This window comes from Heteronotia binoei, chromosome 3 (assembly GCF_032191835.1).
Source record: "Heteronotia binoei isolate CCM8104 ecotype False Entrance Well chromosome 3, APGP_CSIRO_Hbin_v1, whole genome shotgun sequence".
Lineage (NCBI taxonomy): Eukaryota > Metazoa > Chordata > Lepidosauria > Squamata > Gekkonidae > Heteronotia > Heteronotia binoei.
Window position 1 is genome coordinate 188,529,408 of NC_083225.1, and position 24,148 is coordinate 188,553,555.

At 49.2% G+C, this 24,148-nt stretch overlaps 1 protein-coding gene across 1 annotated transcript in view; it reads left to right on the top strand.

Annotated features, from left to right (window-relative positions):
- Window positions 1-13,022: 13,022 nt before the first annotated feature.
- CLNS1A (chloride nucleotide-sensitive channel 1A) overlaps window positions 13,023-24,148 on the top strand; it is a 55,416-nt gene continuing 44,290 nt past the window's right edge. The window contains exons 1-3 of the mRNA XM_060235023.1: window positions 13,023-13,230; window positions 18,637-18,773; window positions 23,096-23,221. Of these exons, the coding sequence (XP_060091006.1) occupies window positions 13,112-13,230; window positions 18,637-18,773; window positions 23,096-23,221 (382 nt within the window). The 5' untranslated portion in view covers window positions 13,023-13,111. The remainder of the gene's footprint in view (window positions 13,231-18,636; window positions 18,774-23,095; window positions 23,222-24,148) is intronic.

Genomic DNA, 24,148 nt, shown 5'->3' on the forward strand with positions numbered 1-24,148 from the left:
AGGGGGTTGGACTAGATGTCCCCGGAGGTCCCTTCCAACTCTAGGATTCTATAGTCACAGCCGCTGTTTCACTTCCAAGTGTTCTAATCTGCATCCATCAGCCGGAACAAATCGACATGAGGGTTTTTTTTTTTCCACCACAATCATCGCTGGATGGACTACCGGGACCACGGAGAGACTGTCACAAAGTAAGCACCCAACCTCGCTCCGGATGGAGAATTTTACGTACGGTCTCTCGTAGTTTGTATATTTTGTATTGTGCACTATTTGGACTTTTTGCAGAATATAGATAATTGTTACCATTGGTAATAAGTTGTTACATATTTTGTCCCCACGGGGCAAGGTTGGGTGTTTGACTCTGGGGCAGGGAGCCTTGTTTTGAATGGGCTTGGAAACTCCCCGACGGTGCTTGTTCCGGAGAGGCTCCGTGTGTTGACGTTTTGCCCCCTTCCCGGACTGACATGCGGAATTGTGCCCGCCCCGTGGCTGGGAAGAACAATTCGCAGAGAGTCTGGCTGCCTGCTCTGGATCAAAGGTGCTTTAGACAAGATTAGCGTTCCCCGTGTCTCTGATTCTCCGGTTGGGTTAGGGCAGGGGTGGCCAGACTGTGGCTCAGAGTCACATGTGGCTCTTTCACACGTATTGTGTGGCTTTTGAAATCTCCAAGCCAACCAGCAGTTTGGAGAAGGCATTTAAAATTAAGGTTGTTTTCTTTCCACTTCTTCCTTCCCATCTATTTTCCTTCCTTCCTTCCTTCCTTCCTTCCTTCCTTCCTTCCTTCCTTCCTTCCTTCCTTCCTTCCTTCCTTCCTTCCTTCCTTCCTTCCTTCCTTCCTTCCTTCCTTCCTTCCTTCCTTCCTTCCTTCCTTCCTTCCTTCCTTCCTCCCTCCCTCCCTCCCTCCCTCCTTCCTTCCTTCCTTCCTTCCTTCCTTCCTTCCTTCCTTCCTTCCTTCCTTCCTCCCTCCCTCCCTCCCTCCCTCCCTCCCTCCCTCCCTTCCTCCAACATCTGACATTCATGTCTTGTAGCTCTCAGACATCTGATGTTTATTCTTCGTGGCTTTTAATTTAAGCAAGTTTGGCCACCTGTAGGTTAGACAGCCAAAGCAGACCCAAGTCAGCCAAAAGGGAAATAAGGTTCTTTTGCTGAAACGGATGGGCTTAGCTGGTAGCTGAACGTATGGGCTTGGCTGCTAGCTCAGCGTTTACCAACTGGAGGGAAATGCCGATCGTTTTAATACTTACCTCTCGAAGCTCGATGTCATGGAACAGTGAGAACCTCCTTTTTCCCGCTTCCCAGTTTGCTGCTAAGTTCAGGCTCCGCACATCCTCTCCCTTCTGCTCATTTGGGTGTCTTCCTTCAGCTCTCGGTGCAAGACGCTCGAGAGAGAAGACTCCTTACACCGCAGGGGAGCACCAAAGTGAGAGCAGCGGATCCGTAGGATCCCATCCCGTCGCGGTTGCTTCTTCAGTGTCCGTTTCAATAGGGTTTTCATAAGTTGTAGTCAATGTTCCCTCTAAGCTGCGGAGTCTTGTGAGAAAAAATTCTACTTTGTGAGCTGTTGGTATTAAAGTCAGGGGTCATTTTGTAGAAAAACAGGTGGTGGAGCTCATCCAGGGATTGTTATGCAGCTGCACCTACTATTCAATGGACAGAGTGGAAAGGAGGAGGGGGAACCCTCATAGGTTCAGGAGCTGCGCTTCTGTGAACTCCTGCTGAATTCAAGGCCTGATTAAAGTGAGCTTCTGCGTAAATTATTGTGCTCTGGGGTCATCCTTCCTGAGCTAAGACAAAAATGTGTGAGCTGGAGGCTAAAAATCTGTGAGGTAGCTCACACTAACTCAGCTTAGAGGGAACACTGGTCAGGGGCCATCCTTCCTGAGGTAAAAGAAAAATGTGTGAGCTGGAGGCTAAAAATCTGTGAGGTAGCTCACACTAACTCAGCGTAGAGGGAACACTGGTCCCATCCTTCCTGAGGTAAAACAAAAATGTGTGAGCTGGAGGCTAAAAATCTGTGAGCTAGCTCACGCTAACTCAGTGTAGAGGGAACACTGGTCAGGGGCCATCCTTCCTGAGGTAAAACAAAAATGTGTGAGCTGGAGGCTAAAAATCTGTGAGGTAGCTCATGCTAACTTAGCTTAGAGGGAACACTGGTCAGGGGCCATCCTTCCTGAGGTAAAAGAAAAATGTGTGAGCTGGAGGCTAAAAATCTGTGAGGTAGCTCACACTAACTCAGCTTAGAGGGAACACTGGTCAGGGGGCATCCTTCCTGAGGTAAAAGAAAAATGTGTGAGCTGGAGGCTAAAAAACTGTGAGGTAGCTCACACTAACTCAGCGTAGAGGGAACACTGGTCAGGGGCCATCCTTCCTGAGGTAAAACAAAAATGTGTGAGCTGGAGGCTAAAGATCTGTGAGTTAGCTCATGCTAACTCATCTTAGAGGGAACACTGGTTGTATGTGATGGTCACCCACAGGATCAATTTTGATTTCCACATGCCCATCTCCAGGGGTCATTTTGTAGAAAGAGAAGCGCTGGACCTCATTAGCACAGCTCCTTTGCATCTGCCACACACCCCTGAATCCACCAGAAGGTGTACTAAATTATATCAGCTCGGCATCTACTTTTAAACGCTTCTTGAATTACAATTGTCCTAATAAAACCTTACTCCCAGTCCCATCATACTTTTAAAATTACTTTCTCCTACATGGCCACGGTGGCAGAAGGAAGATTTCCATCTGTCTGCTTCATAGGTTTTGGTTATTTTCTCAGTTTTTTTGTGGGGGGGGAATATTAGAAAGTTTATGAGATCTTAGGATTCAGCAAAATTCTCACAGGGGGTTTGAATGGAGCCCAGAAGCAAGTATTTGGGTTGGGGTGGGGGGGTAAGCGCTGTGGCACAGAGTGGTAAAGCTGCACTATTCACAACCTGAGTTCGATCCCGGTGGAAGCTGGGTTCAGGTAACTGGCTTAAGGTTGACTCAGCCTTCCATCCTTCCGAGGTCGATCAAATGAGGACCCAGCTTGCTGGGGGGAAAGTGTAGATGGCTAGGAAAGGCAATGGCAAACCACCCCATAAAAAAAAGTCTGCCATGAAAATGTCGTGATGCGACTGTCACCACAGGATCGGAAACAACTGGTGCTTGCACAGGGGACTACCTTTAGCTTTTTACTTTTTAAGAAAGAAAGAGCACAGTAAAATTTAGAGGTTCTGGAGCTCCGCTCCTGTGAGCTCCTGCACGAATTGAGGCCTGCCGGTCTCATAAGATGGCCGAAGCTCTGTTTTAGGCATGTTAAGAAGGGCATTCCTGGCAGTTTGCTCACTTTTTTTTTAAGCCCCCGAGCTATATTGTGGGAATGCCTTAGCCCCGTTGCCAGGTTTGATCTAGAGCGGCGGATTCATGACGCTCGCTGGGCAAAAGGTTGGTTTGCCATGTTGAGCTGAGTAGCCCAACAAGCTTGATCTCATCAGGTCTCAGAACCGAAGCAGAGTCGGCCCCGGCTAGTATTCGGAGGGGCTACGAATACTCCCAAGGAATACCAGGGTCGTGACGCAGAGGCAGGCGATGGCAAACCCAACTATGAACATCCCTTGGCATCAAGCCCCACTAGGGGTCACCGGAAGTCAGCTTGACTTTATAGTGATTTTTTTTTTAAAGGTTGGTTGCCTTGGAGGGGGGTTTGGTCTACTTTGCGGTTGCGGGGAGCCCAAGACGCGTTCTGCGTGAGGGATGACTAACAGATGTGGGCTTGGGGCGCTTTGCTTCTTCCCCAGAGGACTGCTTTTGCCCCTTCTCCACCCTAATCTCCAGTTGGGGCTTGGTCCTGCCACTAGGCAAATTAGGCAGTCGTCTAGGGCGCCGGTCTTCTGGGGGCACAGAATGGGCGCCTCCCATGTGATCTGGTGATGTTACCAGTGCAGGGGCAGGGTGCCGGAAGTTAGCCTTACCTAGGGCAGGACCGGATCTACATGTTTTTTTGAGGGGGGAGGCGGCAAAATTAAAAAATGACGTCCCCTTATGGGCCTTTCTATCTTATGATCCCATAGAATACAATGGACTCCATACCCAATTTGGTCCCCGGAGCAAGCAACCCCCTCTGCCCCCCTCTAGATCCGGCCTTGGCCTAGGGTGCCAGACAGTCTAGGGCTGTCCTTGTCTCCAGTATGCAGCTCTTTTTAGTAAACCCTCCCCTCGGGCGTGCAGTTCACCAAGACGGGTCACAGGTGGTTACTCTCTGTCGCAAAGCCTCAGTATCCATTTTGTTGGGAGCTGGGAGACACCGTGCGCACTACTTGCATGTGAGAGCAACCGACCCAGAGGAACTCTCCCCCCCCCAATTTCTGCAATTTCTCCTCCCCCATGACTGGATCCTTTTCTTTTTTACGCTCAATAGCATCGAGAAGCTTTCTGAAAACTGCCGTTGAGGCAAAAATCCTGGCGTGTGCCCTCGAACTTGCTGTCGCGTTTGCAAAGAAAGTGAAATCGTGAACCGGTGACAATTCAAAGAGCAAGAATCCTATAGATTTTATATATGGTGCGTACATGGGAAGGTTTGCTTCCTCCGGAACGCTGCGTTACGTAGGAGTCGTTTTCACATCAGCAAAAGGACACAACCTTCTGCTCCAGAACCCAATACGCGCTTTGGAAGCTGTGCGCTGGTCTAGAAATTTGTGCGGTAAATACAGGAGAGCACACCTGTGTTTCCCCACCCCTAAACGAGAGATGATATTCATGAGAACGACAAGTGTTGTCTGTTAAGTGGTCCGTATAAGTATGGGGAAACAAAATTTTTTGGTGAGGGCGGGGGGGAACAAACTGGAAACGTCTTTATCTTTGTACATAAAATTAGAGTTGATTTCCCCCCCCTTTGGTTCCCCCCCCCACCTCACACGAGTGATCTCTACTTGCATGGTAAACCATGATGCATTGTAACTTCGAAAACCATGATGCATCGTAACTTCGAAAACCATGATGCATTGTAACTCTGAACGGAGAGGTCTTAACGCCCTCGGCATTCCCAAAGGAGCCAACTGCAGTTGACTAACGGCTGGTGTTTTGAGCTTTGCAGTACATGACTGTTTAAATACTGTATTCCTTGTAAATGAAGTTTAAAAAAAAATGTTAACGGCTGGTGCCAATATTTTTGTTAATGAAAATGTTCAGTGTTGTCTCACTACAGTCTGGTCGGCGCTCTTTGTGTATAAGCTGGGCCTGCTCCCTTTTTATAGCCCGGAGGCCTAATTGTGTAACTTTTTTTCCCCCTTTCATAATGTTTTTTGTTCGTTTGTTTATAATATCTACTGTCATTTCTTTCGTATAAATATGACATGTAAATTGTCATAATAAAAAAAAACCCATTTAAATAAATTGTCGGAGAAGGCCATGTGATGTAGCGGTTACAACTGGGGCATCCCCAGGAGTCCTATTGCAGCAAAATAGGTGGTGGAGCTCATCCAGGGATTGCTATGCAGCTGCACATACTAGGTGGAACTCTCGGAGGAGGTGGAACTCTCAGAAAGGTTCAGGAGCTGCGCTCCTGTGAGCCCCCACTGAATCTCAGGCCTGGGCATCTCTAATGTCTGTGGGCACCATGAAGTCTCAGAGCGGCTTACAATCACCTTCTCTTCCCCTCCCCACAGCAGACACCCCGTGAGGTAGTTGGGGCTGAGAGCATTCCTGAGAGAACTCTGACTGACCCAACCCAAGGTCACCCAGCAGCTGAACATGGAGGAGTCTCAGAGTGGCTTACAATCTCCTTCCCTCCTTTGGTGTAGTGGTTAAGTGGTGTAGTGGTTAAGTGTGCAGACTCTTATCTGGGAGAACCGGGTTTGATTCCCCACTCCTCCACTTGCACCAACTGGAATGGCCTTGGGTCAGCCAGAGCTCTGGCAGAGGTTGTCCTTGAAAGGGCAGCTGCTGTGAGAGCCCTCTCCAGCCCCACCCACCTCACAGGGTGTCTGTTGTGGGGGAGGAAGGTAAAGGAGATTGTGAGCCGCTCTGAGGCTCTTCGGAGTGGAGGGCGGGATATAAATCCAATATCTTCATCTACCTCACAGGGTGTCTGTTGTGGGGGAGGAAGGTAAAGGAGATTGTGAGCCGCTCTGAGACTCTTCGGAGTGGAGGGCGGGATATAAATCCAATATCTTCATCTACCTCACAGGGTGTCTGTTGTGGGGGAGGAAGGTAAAGGAGATTGTGAGCCGCTCTGAGACTCTTCGGAGTGGAGGGCGGGATATAAATCCAATATCTTCATCTACCTCACAGGCTGTCTGTTGTGTGTGTGTGGGGGGGGAAGGTAAAGGAGATTGTGAGCCGCTCTGATACTCTTCGGAGTGGAGGGCGGGATATAAACCCAATATCTTCATCTACCTCACAGGGTGTCTGTTGTGGGGGAGGAAGGGAAAGGAAATTGTGAGCCGCTCTGAGACTCTTCGGAGTGGAGGGCGGGATATAAATCCAATATCATCTTCTATCTTCTCCTCCTCCTCACAACAGACCCCCTGTGAAATAGGTGGGGCTGAGAGAACTCTGACTGACCCAAGGTCACCCAGCAGCTGAATGTGGAGGAGTCTCAAGAGTGGCTTACAATCTCCTTCCCTCCTCCTCACAACAGACACCTTGTGGGGCAGGTGGGGCAGAGAGCGTTCCTGAGAGAACTCTGACCCAAGGTCACCAAGCAGCTGAACGTGGAGGAGTCTCAAGAGTGGCTTACAATCTCCTTCCCTCCTCCTCACAACAGACACCTTGTGGGGCAGAGAGCGTTCATGAGAGAACTCTGACCCAAGGTCACCAAGCAGCTGAACGTGAGGAGTCTCAAGAGTGGCTTACAATCTCCTTCCCTCCTCCTCATAACAGACACCTTGTGAGGCAGGTGGGGCAGAGAGAGTTCCTGAGAGAACTCTGACTGATCCAAGGTCACCCAGCAGCTGGTGGAAGATTCTCAAGAGTGGCTTACAATCTCCTTCCCTCCACCTCACAACAGACATCTCGTGAGGCAGGTGGGGCAGAGAGCGTTCCTGAGAGAACTCTGACTGATCCAAGGTCACCCAGCAGCTGCATGTAGAGGAGGGAGGAATTGAACTCGGTTCTCCCAGATTTAGAGTCCACTGCTCTTAACCACTACACCAAATTGGCTCTTTTGCTGGTGCTCGACAGGAGTTTTTAGAAGGACTTTTGATTGGGCATTGGAGACTTGACTGGCTGCGCAGGTTTTAAAAACACATTGCTTTGGCAGTGGCTGTCACCCTAGCACAGGAATTTTCTGTTTGGCCAGTTTTGCCTTTTGCAGCAGCCATTTTGTGGCTGCGTCCACTGCGCTGTCAAAATTTCAGTGGCGCCCAAAGAGTTTCCGGCTCAACATGAGGAAGAACTCCTGACCGTTAGAGCGGTTCCTCAGTGGAACAGGCTTCCTTGGAGGTGGTGAGCTTTCCTTGGAGGTTTTTAAACAGAGGCTAGATGGCCATCTGACAGCATTGAGGATCCTGTGAATTTAGGGGGAGGTATTTGTGAGTTTCCTGCATTGTGCAGGGGGTTGGACTAGATCAGGGGTCCCCGGGTCATGGACCAGTACCGGTTTGGCCTGTTAGCAACTGGGCTGTGAGTTGTATAATTATTTCATTATATATTGCAATGTAATAATACTAATAAAGTGCACAATTGTTATCATCCCCAAACCATCCCTTCCCCCCGCCCCTGCCCGGTCCATGGAAAAATTGTCTTCCACAAAACCAGTCCCTAGTGCCAAAAACGGTTGGGGACCATTGGACTAGATGACTCTAGAGGTCCTTTTCAGCTCTATGATTCTAAAGTTTGCGTCCAGTGACACCTTTAAGACCAACAAAGTTGAAGTCTGGGTATAAGTCTTGTATGCAGATTAAACTCTGTTGGTCTTAAAGGTACCCCTGGACTCAAACTTCTATTTATTTCTGTTGAAATTCATTTTGTTAGTATTAACCCAGTTTCCCAGACTGTCAAAATCATCCTGAATCCTATTTCTGCCTTCTGTTGTATTTGCAGCCCCTCCCATTTTAGTATCATCTGCAAATTTAATAAGCATTCCCTCTGTTCCTTCATCCAAATCGTTTCTAAATACGTTGAACAAAACAGGCCAGGACGGATCCTTGAGGCACTCCGCTTGTCACTCCTCTCCCAAGAGGATGAGGAATCATTCACAAGCACTCTTTGGGTGCGATCTGTCAATCGGCTGCAGATCACCCTTCTTCACCCAAAGGGTGATTAACATGTGGAATTCACTGCCACAGGAGGTGGTGGCGGCCACAAGTATAGCCACCTTCAAGAGGGGTTTAGATAAAAATATGGAGCACAGGTCCATCAGTGGCTATTAGCCACAGTGTATGTGTGTATATAACATTTTTTGCCACTGTGTGACACAGAGTGTTGGACTTGATGGGCCGTTGGCCTGATCCAACATGGCTTCTCTTATGTTCTTATATGTTCTTAATAGGAGCCAAACAACAAGAATATCACGTGGAACGTTATCAAAAGCCTTACAGAAATCAAGATAAATTATGCCTACAGCATTCCCCCGATCCAACAAGACAGTAACTCTTAAGAAAGGAGATAAGGTTAGTCTGACATGACCTGTTCTTGGGGAACCTGTGGCAGCTCTTAGTAATCACAGCCATCCTTTCTAAATGCTCAAAGACTGATGATTTGTTCTAAAGCCTTCCCAAGTACAGACATCAAGCTGACAGGTTGGTAGTTACTTGGATTCTCCTTTCCCCCCTTCTTCAAGATGGGGACAACATTTGCCCTCCTTGAGTCTTCCAGCTCCTTACCTGTTCTCCGAAAATTCTCAACAATAATGTAGTAGAATAAAGCAAGAATCCACAAGCTCCTTAAAGCAGGGGTGTCAAACATGCGGCCCGAGGGCTGAATCAGATCCGCAAACGACTCACTGTCATCTGCTTCTTTCTCTCTCTCTTGCTTCCTTCTGCATCATAGCTTGCTTTGCCAGGCTTGCTCAATCGCACAGGAAGCTACAGAACAAGGCCTCTGTTTTCTCCATTGGCTGACCAGCGCGTGAAGCAACTTATGTACAAGAGCTTACAATGCCCAGCCATTTCATGTTTTCCCCTGGGTCTTAGGCTCAAAGCATTGACCATGAGATTTCTGTAAGGAATGTCAAATGAAAAACAGGTTTGCAACTTACAGACACACACTTGAACAACACCTGAGCAGCCTACTCAAGATTGCTACAGCACAGACATTATCTCCAGTTTTTGATGCAATGATTCAGAGCAAGAGGTGCCAGTTACCCGAAACGGTTAAATAAGCAAATATTGCAAAAGTGCTAATCTTTTAAGAATATTTTAAGTTTTTTGAAAAAATCTTTATAAAGTTTATATCTCCACCATGCAGCATTGCATTTTATGACACACATCGCCTGGCCTGACAAGGCCTCGTTCATGTCAGATCTGGCCCTCGTAGAAAATGAGTTTGACACCCCTGCTCTCCCTGTTGGAGAGCATGTTTGGTGTAGTGGTTAAGTGTGCGGACTCTTATCTGGGAGAACCAGGTTTGATTCTCCACTCCTCCACTTGTAGCCGCTGGAATGGCCTTGGGTCAGCCAGAGCTCTCTTATCTGGGAGAACCGGGTTTGATTCCCCACTCCTCCACTTGCACCTGCTGGAATGGCCTTGGGTCAGCCATAGCTCTGGCAGAGGTTGTCCTTGAAAGGGCAGCTGCTGTGAGAGCCCTCTCCAGCCCCACCCACCTCACAGGGTGTCTGTTGTGGGGGAGGAAGATAAAGGAGATTGTAAGCCGCTCTGAGGCTCTTCGGAGTGGAGGGCGGGATATAAATCCAATATCTCCATCTACCTCACAGGGCGTCTGTTGTGGGGGAGGAAGGTAAAGGAGATTGTGAGCTGCTCTGAGACTCTTCGGAGTGGAGGGCGGGATATAAATCCAATATCTTCATCTACCTCACAGGGCGTCTGTTGTGGGGGAGGAAGATATAGGAGATTGTGAGCCGCTCTGAGACTCTTCGGAGTGGAGGGCGGGATATAAATCCAATATCTTCATCTACCTCACAGGGTGTCTGTTGTGGGGGAGGAAGATATAGGAGATTGTGAGCCGCTCTGAGACTCTTTGGAGTGGAGGGCGGGATAAAAATCCAATATCTTCATCTACCTCACAGGGTGTCTGTTGTGGGGGAGGAAGATATAGGAGATTGTGAGCCGCTCTGAGACTCTTTGGAGTGGAGGGCGGGATATAAATCCAATATCTTCATCTACCTCACAGGGTGTCTGTTGTGGGGGAGGAAGGTAAAGGAGATTGTGAGCCGCTCTGAGACTCTTCGGAGTGGAGGGCGGGATATAAATCCAATATCTTCATCTACCTCACAGGGTGTCTGTTGTGGGGGAGGAAGATATAGGAGATTGTGAGCCGCTCTGAGACTCTTTGGAGTGGAGGGCGGGATAAAAATCCAATATCTTCATCTACCTCACAGGCTGTCTGTTGTGGGGGGGGTGGGAGGGAAAGGAGATTGTGAGCCGCTCTGAGACTCTTCAGAGTGGAGGGCAGGATATAAATCCAATATCTTCATCTACCTCACAGGGTGTCTGTTGTGGGGGAGGAAGGTAAAGGAGATTGTGAGCTGCTCTGAGACTCTTCGGAGTGGAGGGCGGGATATAAATCCAATATCTTCATCTACCTCACAGGGTGTCTGTTGTGGGGGAGGAAGGTAAAGGAGATTGTGAGCTGCTCTGAGACTCTTCGGAGTGGAGGGCGGGATATAAATCCAATATCATCATCATCTTCTTCTTCTTAAAGACTAACAAAGTTTGTGTAAGGGTGTGAGTTTTCAAGAGTCACTGCTCACTTCCTCAGATACAGCTCGAATGTGAGTCCATCTGTCCTTATATCACAGGGTTGATGGATTTCCATTCTGTCCAGCTAAATGTGTTGCCTTCTATGAGACTAGTGTTCCCACTGAGCTAGCTCACCATTTTTTTAGCCTCCGGCTCAGACCTTTTTTTCTTGGCTCAGGGAAAGATGGCCCCAGAGTAAGCTAATTTATGCATTCGCCAAATCAGTCAATCACGACTTTTAATGCCGGTAGCTCATGAAGTAGAACTTCTGCTCACGAGACTCCACAGCTTTGAGGGAGTATCGACGGAGACAGATTAAGATTTGTAGCCATGTCATGGCGATAGACCCGTTTGGGTAGCCGAAAAGAGTAAAAAAATCCAAGAGCACCTTAAAGACCAACCAAATTTGTAGCAGGGGAGGAGTTTCGTGAGTCTAGGGTTGCCAATTCCCAGGTGGAGGCAGAGGAACCCCTGATTTGGAGGCCCTTCCCTCACCTCAGGGTCATCAAAAGGGAGGGGGAGGGAAATGTCTGCTGGGCACTCCATGATGCCCTTTGGGAACCAATTCCCATAGAGTTTAATGGAGAATTGATCCACGGTTATCTGGGGCTCTGGGGGGGGGGCTGTTTTTTTGAGGTAGAAGTACCAAATTTGCAGCAAAGCATCCAGTACCTCTTTTCAAAATACCCTCTAAGTTTCAAAAAGGATTGGACCAGGGAGTCCAGTTCTAGGGGGCCCCGAAGAAGGTGTCCCTATCCTTCATTATTTCCAATGGAGGGAAGGCATTTAAAAGGTGTGCGGCCCCTTTAAACGTGATGGCCAGAACTCCCTTGGGTCAGCCAGAGCTCTCTTATCTGGGAGAACCGTGTTTGATTCCCCACTCCTCCACTTGCAGCTGCTGGAATGGCCTTGGGTCAGCCATAGTTCTCTTATCTGGGAGAACCAGGTTTGATTCCCCACTCCTCCACTTGCAGCTGCTGGAATGGCCTTGGGTCAGCCATAGTTCTCTTATCTGGAAGAACCAGGTTTGATTCCCCCACTTCTCCACTTGCAGCTGCTGGAATGGCCTTGGGTCAGCCAGAGCTCTCTTATCTGGGAGAACTGGGTTTGATTCCCCACTCCTCCACTTGCAGCTGCTGGAATGGCCTTGGGTCAGCCAGAGCTCTCTTCTCTGGGAGAACCGGGTTTGATTCCCCCCTCATCCACTTGCAGCTGCTGGAATGGCCTTGGGTCAGCCATAGCTCTCTTCTCTGGGAGAAACGGGTTTGATTCCCCACTCCTCCACTTGCAGCTGCTGAGATGGCCTTGGGTCAGCCATAGCGCTCTTATCTGGGAGAACCAGGTTTGATTCCCCACTCCTCCACTAGCAGCTGCTGGAATGGCCTTGGGTCAGCCAGAGCTCTTATCTGGGAGAACCGGGTTTGATTCCCCACTTCTCCACTTGCAGCTGCTGCAATGCCCTTGGGTTAGCCAGAGCTCTCTTCTCTGGGAGAACCAGGTTTGATTCCCCACTCCTCCACTAGCAGCTGCTGGAATGGCCTTGGGTCAGCCGTAGCTTTCACAGGAATTGTCCCTGAAAAGGCAACTGCTGTAAAAGGGGCGGCCAAGATTGCTTAATATAAGAGCCACAATGAATACATATCAGATGTTTGACAGCCGCAAGACATAAACATCAGATGTTTGAGAGCAAGAAGAAGGAAGGGAAGTCAAGTAGGCAAATAGGAGGGGGGAGAGGGATAGAGAGGTGGGAAGAAAGCAACTTTTAATGTATTCTCCCAGCTGCTGGCTGGCTTGGCTTAAACGGACAAATGCCTTTTCGAAGCCAGCTGTCAGGGCAGCGGGGGCTTTAAGAGCCACACAATGTGTGTGAAAGAGGCACATGTGGCTCCCGAGCGACAGTTTGGCCACTCCTGCTCTAGATAAACATAAATTGCTTATTTATTTTAAAAAGAAAAACAAGATTCTTCTTTTGGACAAAATGGCCTCCACCAAAATCTCCAGGTATTTCCCACTCAGAGGTGGCAACCCATAAGCCTTTGCCCTTCGGATGAGGGCAGCCAGGAAAGCACACGGGCCGGATCACGTGACTAGGACGCGCAACCCCCCCTTACGTCAATATGGCGGCCGTCGCGTTATGATGACCTTATTTCCCGGGACAATGGAGCGGCGGCCGGGCGTCTCTGTGGTAACGCGAGGCCGGAAGGAGGCGAGCGCTTCCGCCTCAGGTTCCGGTTTGTGGCTGCTCTTCAGCGGCCGCGGGGATTTCGGCGCCTTCGCCCGCCATGAGTCTCCTGACGCGGATCCCGCCGCCCGGCGAGGGGGTCCGGCTGCGGCAAGGCGACACCGAGGCCGTGCTGGGAGGGAAGAGCCTGGGCACAGGCAGCCTCTACGTCGCCGAGAGGTGACAGCGGGGAGCGGGGTCCAGAGGGACTCGCGGCCACCGGGGACAGCGGCGGGGAAGGCGGGGAGCCCTGCTGGCGGCTGTGGGGGAGACTCCCGTGGAAGGAGGAGCGCGCCTCTTCGGCCTCTTTGTCTTCATCTTCACCCTCCATCATCGTCACCTCGTTCATCTTTTTCTTCAGCATCTTTTTCGTCATCGAATTCACCTTCATCGTCTTTTTCTTCATTATCTTCATCATCTTCATCAAATTCACCTTTATTGTCTTTTTCTTCATCATCTTCATCGAATTCACCTTCATCGTCTTTTTCTTCATCTTTTCCATTTTAACTTTTATCTTTTTCATTTTCATCATCGCCACGTTCATCTTTTCATCATCTTCATCACCATCATTTTCCTCTCCATCTTCATCATCTTTCTAATCTTTGTCATCTTTTAATTGTTCATCTTTTCCATCAGCATCATCTTCATCTTTTTCTTCATCTTCCGTGGAGGTCTTTAAACAGAGGCTGCATGGCCATCTGACAGCAATGAAGATCCTGTGGATTTAGGGGGAGGTGTTTGTGAGTTTCCTGCATTGTGCAGGGGGTTGGACTGGATGACCCTGGAGGTCCCTTCCGACTCTATGCTTCTGTCTTCATTATCATCTTTTTTTTCATCTTCCATCTTTTCCCCTTTCATCTTCTTCATCATCATCATTATTATATTTTGCATTCTTCTGTGCCCTGGTTTGGCTGCAGTGGAAGCGAAAGAAAGGAGCCTCCTTGTTCAGAGGTAGCCCACCTCTGGATGTCAGGTGGGGAGGCGAGGGTGGGTGGGTGGGTGAAAGGGTTCCGCAGGGAAGGAACTGCTGCTGAAGAGAAAGGACTTGGTCCAGAGTGTTGCGACAGCCCTACAGGCTGAGGGTAGCCTAGGCTCTTGGGAGTTTAATGGTAGAGGGGTGGCCACGTTATTAGAACAAAGCAAATGCCTCCGTGGTAACCAGCTTCTAAATAAATCACTCATAAAGCACTAAAGATGTATCACAACTATTTCAATAAAAATACTAAGCATGCAACAGCAGATTTTCTTACACAAAAAGCTGTTAGCATACTACGTGTGCTTCCCTTGTACAGAAGTATTATTAAACACAATTATATTAAATCAGTCTTCTATGGGATCAGTTATATATATTCTGTAGGCAGATAAACACATTACATGAACTGTGAATTTTCTTTGGATAAATGGAATATTTATTGGACATTTAAAGCTTTACCAAAAGTATTGGGATTCCCAGTTCTTGGTGAATGATCACATGTTCCTGTGTTTAATAGTACTTTTGTATAAGAGAATCTGATGTTGTACGCTTATGGCATTTTGTATAAGAGAAGCTGATGTTGTATGCTTATAGTATACTGTTGGGATACATCGTTAGAGCTTTATGAGTGATTTATTTAGAAGCTGGTTACCATGGAGGAGGAGGAGAAGGAGAAGGAGATATTGGATTTATATCCCGCCCTCCACTCCGAAGAGTCTCAGAGCGGCTCACAATCTCCTTTACCTTCCTCCCCCACAACAGACACCCTGTGAGGTGGGTGGGGCTGGAGAGGGCTCTCCCAGCAGCTGCCCTTTCAAGGACAACCTCTGCCAGAGCTATGGCTGACCCAAGGCCATTCCAGCAGGTGCAAGCGGAGGAGTGGGGAATCAAACCCGGTTCTCCCAGATAAGAGTCCGCACACTTAACCACTACACCAAACTGGCTCTCATTTTCTTTGTTCTAACTATTCCTTTGGAGGAATTTTCTTTGTTCTGACTATTCCTTTGAGCAAACTTCAGAGGATGGTAGAAGACAGGAGGGCTTAGTGTGACTTTGTCCATGGGGTCTCAAAGAGTCAGACTCGACTGTGCGAATGAAAAACAACAAAACTATTCCTATCCCATTCTCATTTGTTTTGGTTTAGCCCCCTGTTGGAGACTGCATGTTTTCCAGAATTAATAGCTGATTTTGAAACTACATAGATCAGTAGGGCAGAGGCTGTGACTGAAAGAGCATTTGTTTGGCATGCAGAAGGTCCCGGGTTCAGTCCCCAGCATCTCCAGTAAGATGTGAAAGACCTCTGCCTGAGACCCTGGAGAGCCATTGACAGTCTGAGAGGGCAATACTGACTTTGGTGGACCAGTGGTCCCATTCAGTATAAGGCAGCCTTATGTGTGTTGAGTTCCCCTGGGAGAAAATGAATGCTTTCGGGTGGGGTGGGGGGGACTCTGTAGCATCACATCTCTCCTCAGGCTCTGCCTCCAGATCTCCAGGAAAATCCCTGCCCAGAGCTGGCAACCTTATGTGCTAGTATTTTGTAGAAGATGATGATATTGGATTTATATCCCATCCTATACTCTGAATTTTAGAGTCTCAGAGCGGTCACAATTTCCTTTACCTCCCCTCACCCCCCCACAGCAGACACCCTGTGAGGTGGGTGGGGCTGAGAGAGCTCTGACAGAAGCTACCCTTTCAAGGACAACTCCTAGGAGAGTTATGGCTGTCCCAAAGCCATTCCAGCAGCTGCAAGTGGAGGAGTGGGGAATCAAACCCGGTTCTCCCAAATAAGAGTCCATGCACTTAACCACTACACCATACTGGCTCTCAAACTGTAGCAGAACAAAGCAGAAGGTCCTTTGGCACCTTCAGACTAACACTTATTCCAGCGAAAGCTCACTTAGATACAAGGAAGTATCTTCCAAGGTTTAGGCAGGGCTGGCTATGCTGATGTCCTGACTGAGACATTGGTAAGGGGAGGGTGTAGCTCGTTGGACCTGTTGTAAATTGGAGAGGTGTGTTTACTTAGCAAGTTGCTGGAGGCAGCTGGGTGTCACTGTGGAGAAGGGCTGGCGATCGAGTTTGAGAATGGGCTGTACCCATCGTGGGGTGGGGAAGGGCCAAGGCTCAGTGGCAACATCTCCATGACATGCAGAAGGTCCCAGGTTCAGACCCTGGCATCTCCAGCTCAAAGGACCAGGTAGTAGGTGATATGAAAGATCTCAGTGGTAGAGCATCTTCTTGGCATGCAGAAGGTTCCAGGTTCAATCCTTGGCATCCCCAGTTGAAAGGAACAGACAGTAGGAGATGGGGAAAACCTCTGCCTGAGACCCTAGAGAGCCATGGAGAAGGGCAAAGCTTAGTGGTAGAGCATCTGCTTGGAGTGCAGAAAATTATAGAGTTGGTGTGGAATTGTTTTCTGTGGCCCCAGAAGGTAGGGCCAGAACCATTGGGTTGAAATTAAATCAAAAGTTTCCGACTCAACATTAGGAAGAACTTCCTGACTGTTAGAGCGGTTCCTACCCCTAAATTCACAGGATCTTCTTTGCTGTCAGATGGCCATCTAGCCTCTGTTTAAAAACTTCAAAGGAAGGAGAGCCCACCACCTCCTGAGGAAGCCTGTTCCACTGCGGAACTGCTCAAACGATCAGAAAGTTCTTCCTTATGTTGAGCCGGAAACTCTTTTGATTTAATTTCAACACATTGGTTCTGGTCCTGCCTTCTGGGGCCACAGAAAACAATTCCACACCGTCCTCTAGATGACAGCCCTTCAAGTCCTTGAAGATGGTGATTGTATCACCTCTCAGCCGCTTCCTCTCTGGGCTAAACATCCCCAGCTCCTTCAACCTTGCTCTCCAGCCCCCTCACCATCTTCGTCGCCCTCCTAGATGACTAGGTGACCCTGGAGGTCCTTCCCAACTCTATGATTCTATATGGTACTAGTGCCATTTAAAATTGGTTAATGGTTTAGGGCTAGCAATGTAGAAACCCACATGCAGTTAGACCAGAGGTGGCCAAACTGTGGTTCAGGAGCCACATGTGGCTCTTTCACACATATTGTGTGGCTCTTAAAGCCTCCACCACCCTGTTGGCTGGCTTGGGGAAGGTATTTGTTTCTTTTAATCACTTCTCCAATCCAAGCCAGTTTGGCAGCTTAGATAATACATTTAAAGTTGCTTTCTTTCCACCTCTCCCTCTCCCCATCTATTTGTTTGCCTACCTTCTTTGCAGCTCTCAAATGCCTGGTGTTCGTGTTTTGTGTGTTCTGGCATATATATGCAGTTCTGGATGATCATAACAGTGCCATCAATCTAGCCGGCAGTTGGAAAGTTTTGTCATGGCCCAAACCCCCAAAAACGGTAGCAATCTTAGTTGCTCATAACTTAAGAATGCAGAATCAAAATATTTTAAGTGCTTTAATCTGTTTGAATTATTCCACATGTGTCTTTATGTCCCATGTTCTCAAAACTTGCTTTGAATCCTTTGGGGAGGGGAAGTGGTCTGGAAATTACATAAATTAAAACGGATAAAAGGAAATACTTCTTTACCCAAAGGGTGATTAACGTGGAATTCACTGCCACAGGAGGTGGTGGTGGCTACAAGCATAGCCAGCTTCAAGAGGGGATTGGATAAAAATATGGAGCAGAGGTCCATCAGTGGCTATTAGCCACAGTGTGTGTGTATGTGTGTGTGTATATATATAATTTTTTTTGCCACTGTGTGTCACAGAGTGTTGTACTGGATGGGCCATTGGCCTGATCCAACATGGCTTCTATTATGTTCTTATGTGACACAGAGTGTTGTACTGGATGGGCCGTTGGCCTGCTCCAACATGGCTTCTTTTATGTTCTTAAATAAATGTGGCTTTCATGAAGTCCGAAGGGGTCAGCCCTTTAGCTGTAGTGGTTAAGAGCCAGTTTGGTGTAATGGTGAAGTGTGTGGACTATCTGGAAGAATCGGGTTTGATTCCTCACTCCTCCACTTGCACTTGCTGGAATGGACTTGGGTCAGCCATAGCTCAAGCAGAGGTTGACCTTGAAAGGGCAGCTTCTGGGAGAGCCCTCTCAGCCCCACCCACCACACAGGGTGTCTGTTGTGGGGGAAGAAGATATAGGAGATTGTAAGCCGCTCTGAGTCTCTGATTCAGAGAGAAGGAAGAAGACTGCAGATTTATACCCCGCCCTTTTCTCTGAATCTGAGACTCAGAGCGGCTTACAATCTCCTATATCTTCTCCCCCCACAACAGACACCCTGTGAGGCGGGTGGGGCTGAGAGGGCTCCCACAGCAGCTGCCCTTTCAAGGACAACTCCTGTGATGGCTATGGCTAACCCAAGGCCATTCCAGCAGGTGCAAGTGGAGGAGTGGGGAATCAAACCCGGTTCTCCCAGATAAGAGTCCACACACTTAACCACTACACCAAACTGGTGGGGCATAAATCTGCAGTCATTACATTTTAGGACACACATGGCCCAGCCCGACAAGGTCTCATTTATATCAGATCTGGCCCTCATAGCAAAGGAGTCTGACACCCCTGGGTGAAGAGGTGTGAAAGGATGCATGCTTACAAATGAAAACTGTTCTCATCTCGTTTCTTGCTCCCCCCCGCCCTCCACAGCCGTCTGTCATGGATAGAGAATTCTGGCCTCGGCTTCTCGCTGGAGTACCCTATTATAAGCTTGCACGCCATCTCCAGGGACCTGAGCACCTATCCGTGGGAACATTTGTACGTCATGGTGAATGCAAAATTTGAAGGTAAGATGTCCCCTTAGCTCCATCAGGTGGAATCATCCTGCTAGATTGGAGTTTGGGGTTCAAATCCTGACTCAAGCACAGAAGTTCAGTGGGTGGTTTTAGGCGGGGTCACTGGATCTCAACCTTGCCTGTCTCCCGAGGTTAGCCGAGGCAGGAAAAGTGCCACGATCTCATGTACTTTACTACCAATGTTCCCTCTAAGCTGCAGAGTCTTGTGAGCAAAAATTCTACTTTGTGCCCTTACTGGCATTCAAGTGGCGAGTTCCTGCATCGATCAGTGTGCTCTGGGGTCATCCTTCCAGTTTGGTGTAGTGGTTAAGTGTGCGGACTCTTATCTGGGAGAACCGGGTTTGATTCCCCACTCCTTCACTTGCAGCTGCTGGAATGGCCTTGGGTCAGCCATAGCTCTGACAGAGGTTGTCCTTGAAAAGCAACTGCTGGGAGAGCTCTCTCAGCCTCACCCACCTCACAGTGTGTCTGTTGTGGGGGAGGAAGGTAAAGGAGGTTGTGAGCCGCTCTGAGACTCTTTGGAGTGGATGGCGGGATATAAATCCAATATCTTCATCTACCTCACAGGGTGTCTGTTGTGCGGGGGGTGGGGAAGGTAAAGGAGATTCTGAGCTGCTCTGAGACTCTTCGGAGTGGAGGGTGGGATATAAATCCAATATCTTCATTTATCTCACAGGGTGTCTGTTGTGGGGGAGGAAGGGAAAGGAGATTGTGAGCCGCTCTGAGACTCTTCGGAGTGGAGGGCGGGATATAAATCCGATAGCTTCATCTACCTCACGGGGTGTCTGTTGTGGGGGAGGAAGGGAAAGGAGATTGTGAGCTGCTCTGAGACTCTTCGGAGTGGAGGGTGGGATATAAATCCAATATCTTCATTTATCTCACAGGGTGTCTGTTGTGGGGGAGGAAGGGAAAGGAGATTGTGAGCTGCTCTGAGACTCTGTCCTTGAAAGGGCAGCTGCTGTGAGAGCCCTCTTAGCCCCACCCACCTCACAGGGTGTCTGTTGTGGGGGAGGAAGGGAAAGGAGATTGTGAGCCACTCTCAGACTCTTCGGAGTGGAGGTGGGGGGATATAAATCCAATATCTTCTTCTTCTTCCCGAGCTAAGACAAAAATGTGTGATCCGAGCTAGCTCACGCAGACTCGGCTTAGAGGGAGCACTGGTTACTACCCTGGCGTCCTTGATGGCTTGATCGGATGACATGAATTCCGCTAAAGGGGCAAGAAATTGTGCTCCTTGGCCTTTGGATAACGAAACTTAAAATGAAATCTCAGGGAGGAAGAGTAGATGTTTATACCTTGCTTTTCCCTGCTTGAAGGAATTTCAAAGCCGTTTACAATCGCCTTCCCCTCCTCTCCCACGACAGGCCCCTTGTGAGGTTGGGGAGGCTGAGAGAGCTCTTTCGAGAACTGACACTGGCCCAAGGTCACCTTGCAGAATTTACCCAGCGAAATCCTGGCTTCAGTTAGTTCTGTAATTATGAGATTATTTAGTTTGGATGTAGCCTGTTTGATGTTTTGTAAAGTTTTTTTTTTTAATGTTGTAAGCCGCCCACAGCCCGCTTGCGGGATAGGGCAGGGTATAAATCGAAAAATGTAATTAAATTAAATTAAACCTGGCCTCTGCAGCATGGGGCAGAGCTCTGCAGACACAACAGAGGAATGCAGCAGGCTTCAAGTTCCTTTCTGGCCAGAGAGCCAGTTTGGTGTAGTGGTTAAGTGCGCCAGCTCTTATCTGGGAGAACCAGGTTTGATTCCCCTCTCCTCCACTTGCAGCTGCTGGCATGGCCTTGGGTCAGCCAGAGCTCTCTTATCTGGGAGAACCGGGTTTGATTCCCCACTCCTCCACTTGCACCTGCTGGAATGGCCTTGGGTCAGCCAGAGCTCTCTTATCTGGGAGAACCGGGTTTGATTCCCCCCTCCTCCACTTGCAGCTGCTGGAATGGCCTTGGGTCAGCCAGAGATCTCTTATCTGGGAGAATCAGGTTTGATTCCCCACTCCTCCACTTGCAGCTGCTGGAATGGCCTTGGGTCAGCCAGAGTTCTCTTATTGGGAGAACTGGGTTTGATTCCCCACTCCTCCACTTGCAGATTCTGGAATGGCCTTGGGTCAGCCAGAGCTCTCTTATCTGGGAGAACCGGGTTTGATTCCCCACTCCTCCACTTGCACCTGCTGGAATGGCCTTGGGTCAGCCAGAGCTCTCTTATGTGGGAGAACCGGGTTTGATTCCCCCCTCCTCCACTTGCAGCTGCTGGAATGGCCTTGGGTCAGCCAGAGATCTCTTATCTGGGAGAATCAGGTTTGATTCCCCACTCCTCCACTTGCAGCTGCTGGAATGGCCTTGGGTCAGCCAGAGTTCTCTTATCTGGGAGAACTGGGTTTGATTCCCCACTCCTCCACTTGCAGCTGCTGGAATGGCCTTGGGTCAGCCAGAGCTCTCTTATCTGGGAAAACCGGGTTTGATTTCCCACTCCTCCACTTGCAGATTCTGGAATGGCCTTGGGTTAGCCATAGCTCTCTTCTTTGGGAGAACCGGGTTTGATTCCCCACTCCTCCACTTGCAGCTGCTGGAATGGCCTTGGGTCAGCCAGAGCTCTCTTATCTGGGAGAACCGGGTTTGATTCCCCACTCCTCCACTTGCAGCTGCTGGAATGGCCTTGGGTCAGCCAGAGCTCTCTTATCTTGGAGAACCAGGTTTGATTCCCCATTCCTCCACTTGTGGCTGCTGGAATTGCCTTGGGTCAGCCATAGCTCTCTTATCTGGGAGAACCTGGTTTGATTCCCCACCCCTCCACTTGCAGCTGCTGGAATGGCCTTAGTTTTGGCAGAGATTATCCTTGAAAGGGCAACTGCTGTGAGAGCCCTTTCAGCCCCACCCACCTCACAGGGGGTCAGTTGTGGGGAGAAGATATAGGAAATTGTGAGCCAATCTGAGACTCTGATTCAGAGAAGAAGATGATGATGATATTGGATTTATATCCCGCCCTCCAGTCCGAAGAGGGCTCTCACAGCAGCTGCCCTTTCAAGGACAACTTCTGCTAGAGCTATGGCTGACCCAAGGCCATTCCAGCAGGTGCAAGTGGAGGAGTGGGGAATCAAACCCGGTTCTCCCAGATAAGAGAGCTCTGGCTGACCCAAGGCCATTCCAGCAGCTGCAAGTGGAGGAGTGGGGAATCAAACCCAGTTCTCCCAGATAAGAGTCCGCACATTTAGCCACTACACCCAACTGGCTCTCCCAGAGAGAAGTGGGGGGGGGGGTATAAATCGTCTTCCTTCCTTCCTTCCTTCCTTCCTTCCTTCCTTCCTTCCTTCCTTCCTTCCTTCCTTCCTTCCTTCCTTCCTTCCTTCCTTCCTTCCTTCCTTCCTTCCTTCCTGTTTGGTGTAGTGGTTAAGTGTGCGGACTCTTCTCTGGGAGAACCGGGTTTGATTCCCCACTCCTCCACTTGCACCTGCTGGAATGGCCTTGGGTCAACCATAGCTCTGGCAGAGGTTGTTCTTGAAAGGGCAGCTGCTTTGAGAGCCCTTTCAGCCCCACCCACCTCACAGGGTGTCTGTTGTGGGGGAAGGAGATAAAGGAGATTGTGAGCCGCTCTGAGTCTGTGATTTAGAGAGAAGGGTGGGGTATATATCTACAGTCTTCTTTCTGCGAAAAAGAAGGTGGACTTTCAGAGTGCTTGAGAGACGGAGCAGCCCAGAACTCCTAGAGCTGGGAAATGGCAGGCAAGCCTTGATGGTCTGATTCATTATAAGATAGTGTGTGTGTGTCTGGGTAAGGGCTGTGGCTCAAAGGTAGAGCCTCTGCTTGGCATGCAGAAGGTCCCAGGTTCAATCCCCGCTTCTCCAGATAAAAAGACCAGGCAGTAGGTGATATGGAAGACTTCTGCCTGAAACCCTGGAGAGCTACCACCAGTCTGAGTAGACGTTGACCATAATAGACCACTAATCTGCCTTAGGTTTATTTAGAAAGGGCCCATGGCTCAGCAGCAGAGCCTCTGCTTGGTATGCAGAAGGTCCCAGGTTCGATCCTTGGCATCTCCAGTTGAAAGGACTAGGCAGGAGGTGATGTGGAAGACCTCTGCCTGAGATTCTGGAAAGCCATGGAGAGGGGCCGGGGTAGAGCACCTGCTTTACGCACAGAAGGTCCCAGGTTCAATCCCAGGCAGCTGCACTTAAAAGGATCCAGTGCGGGTTTTGTTGAAGCTATCTCGTGTGCCTCTGTTGCGCCTTGCCCCGAATGCGGCAGTTGATCCATCGAAGAAGTTAGCCAAAAACTTCTGGTTTTGTTGACCCGAGAGCCTGTGTTTCAATTCCTTAGCAGACGACTCGGAAGAGGCTGCCATGGGTAACGGGAACCAGGTGGAGGAGGAGGAGGAGGAGGACAGCGATGACGAGTTGGAGCCGATTTCGGAGTTCAGATTCATCCCCAGCGACAAATCAGCCTGTAAGTAGGAAAAGCTGACTGTACCTCGGACGAGCTGAGTAACTGTGGCACCGTCGGGCCTTGGACTGTGTTCATAGAGTTACAGAATCATAGAGTTGGAAGGGACTTCCAGGGTCATCTAGTCCCACCCCTGCACAGTGCAGGGAATTCACAAATATCCCCCCCCCCCCCCCCCGCAATCACATACCCCCAGTCACCCCTGCTCCATGCCCAAAAGATGGTAAGAAACCTCCAGGCCAAACTGACCTGGAGAAAGGTTCGTTCTTGACCCCCAAGTGGCAATCAGTATTTCCCAACTGGGTGTTGTGGGGTATAACTCTGTGCTTGTTAGAAGTGGGAAATACAATCGCTGACTCCATGTCTGAGTGGGATAAGAGTCCGCACACTTAACCATTACACAAAATTAGTTTGCATGGACTGTTACCTTGGAGAACCGGGTTTGATTCCTTACTCCTCCACTTTAAGTTGCTGGAATGGCCTAGGGTCAGCCATAGCTCTTTAGGAGTTGTCCTTGAAAGGGCAGCTGCTGTGAGATCTCTCTCAGCCCCACCCACCTCACAGGGTGTCTGTTGTGGGGGAGGAAGGGAAAGGAGGTTGTGAGCTGCTCTGAGACTAAGATTCAGGGTATTAGGTGGGATATAAATCCAATATCATCTTCTTATCTAAAGAACAAATCCCCACTCCGGTTGCATTCGGTTCCCCTTCCCTCTTCTTGCCCTACCCTGTTTCTCTGGGCAAGGACCCCAGAATGCCAAAGAAAATTGTGCCTTTTTATTCCAGAAATGTGAACATAAGAATATAAGAGAAGCCATGTTGGATCAGGCCAACGGCCCATCCAGTCCAACACTCTGTGTCACATAAGAACATAAGAGAAGCCATGTTGGATCAGGCCAATGGCCCTTCCAGTCCAACACTCTGAGTTACATA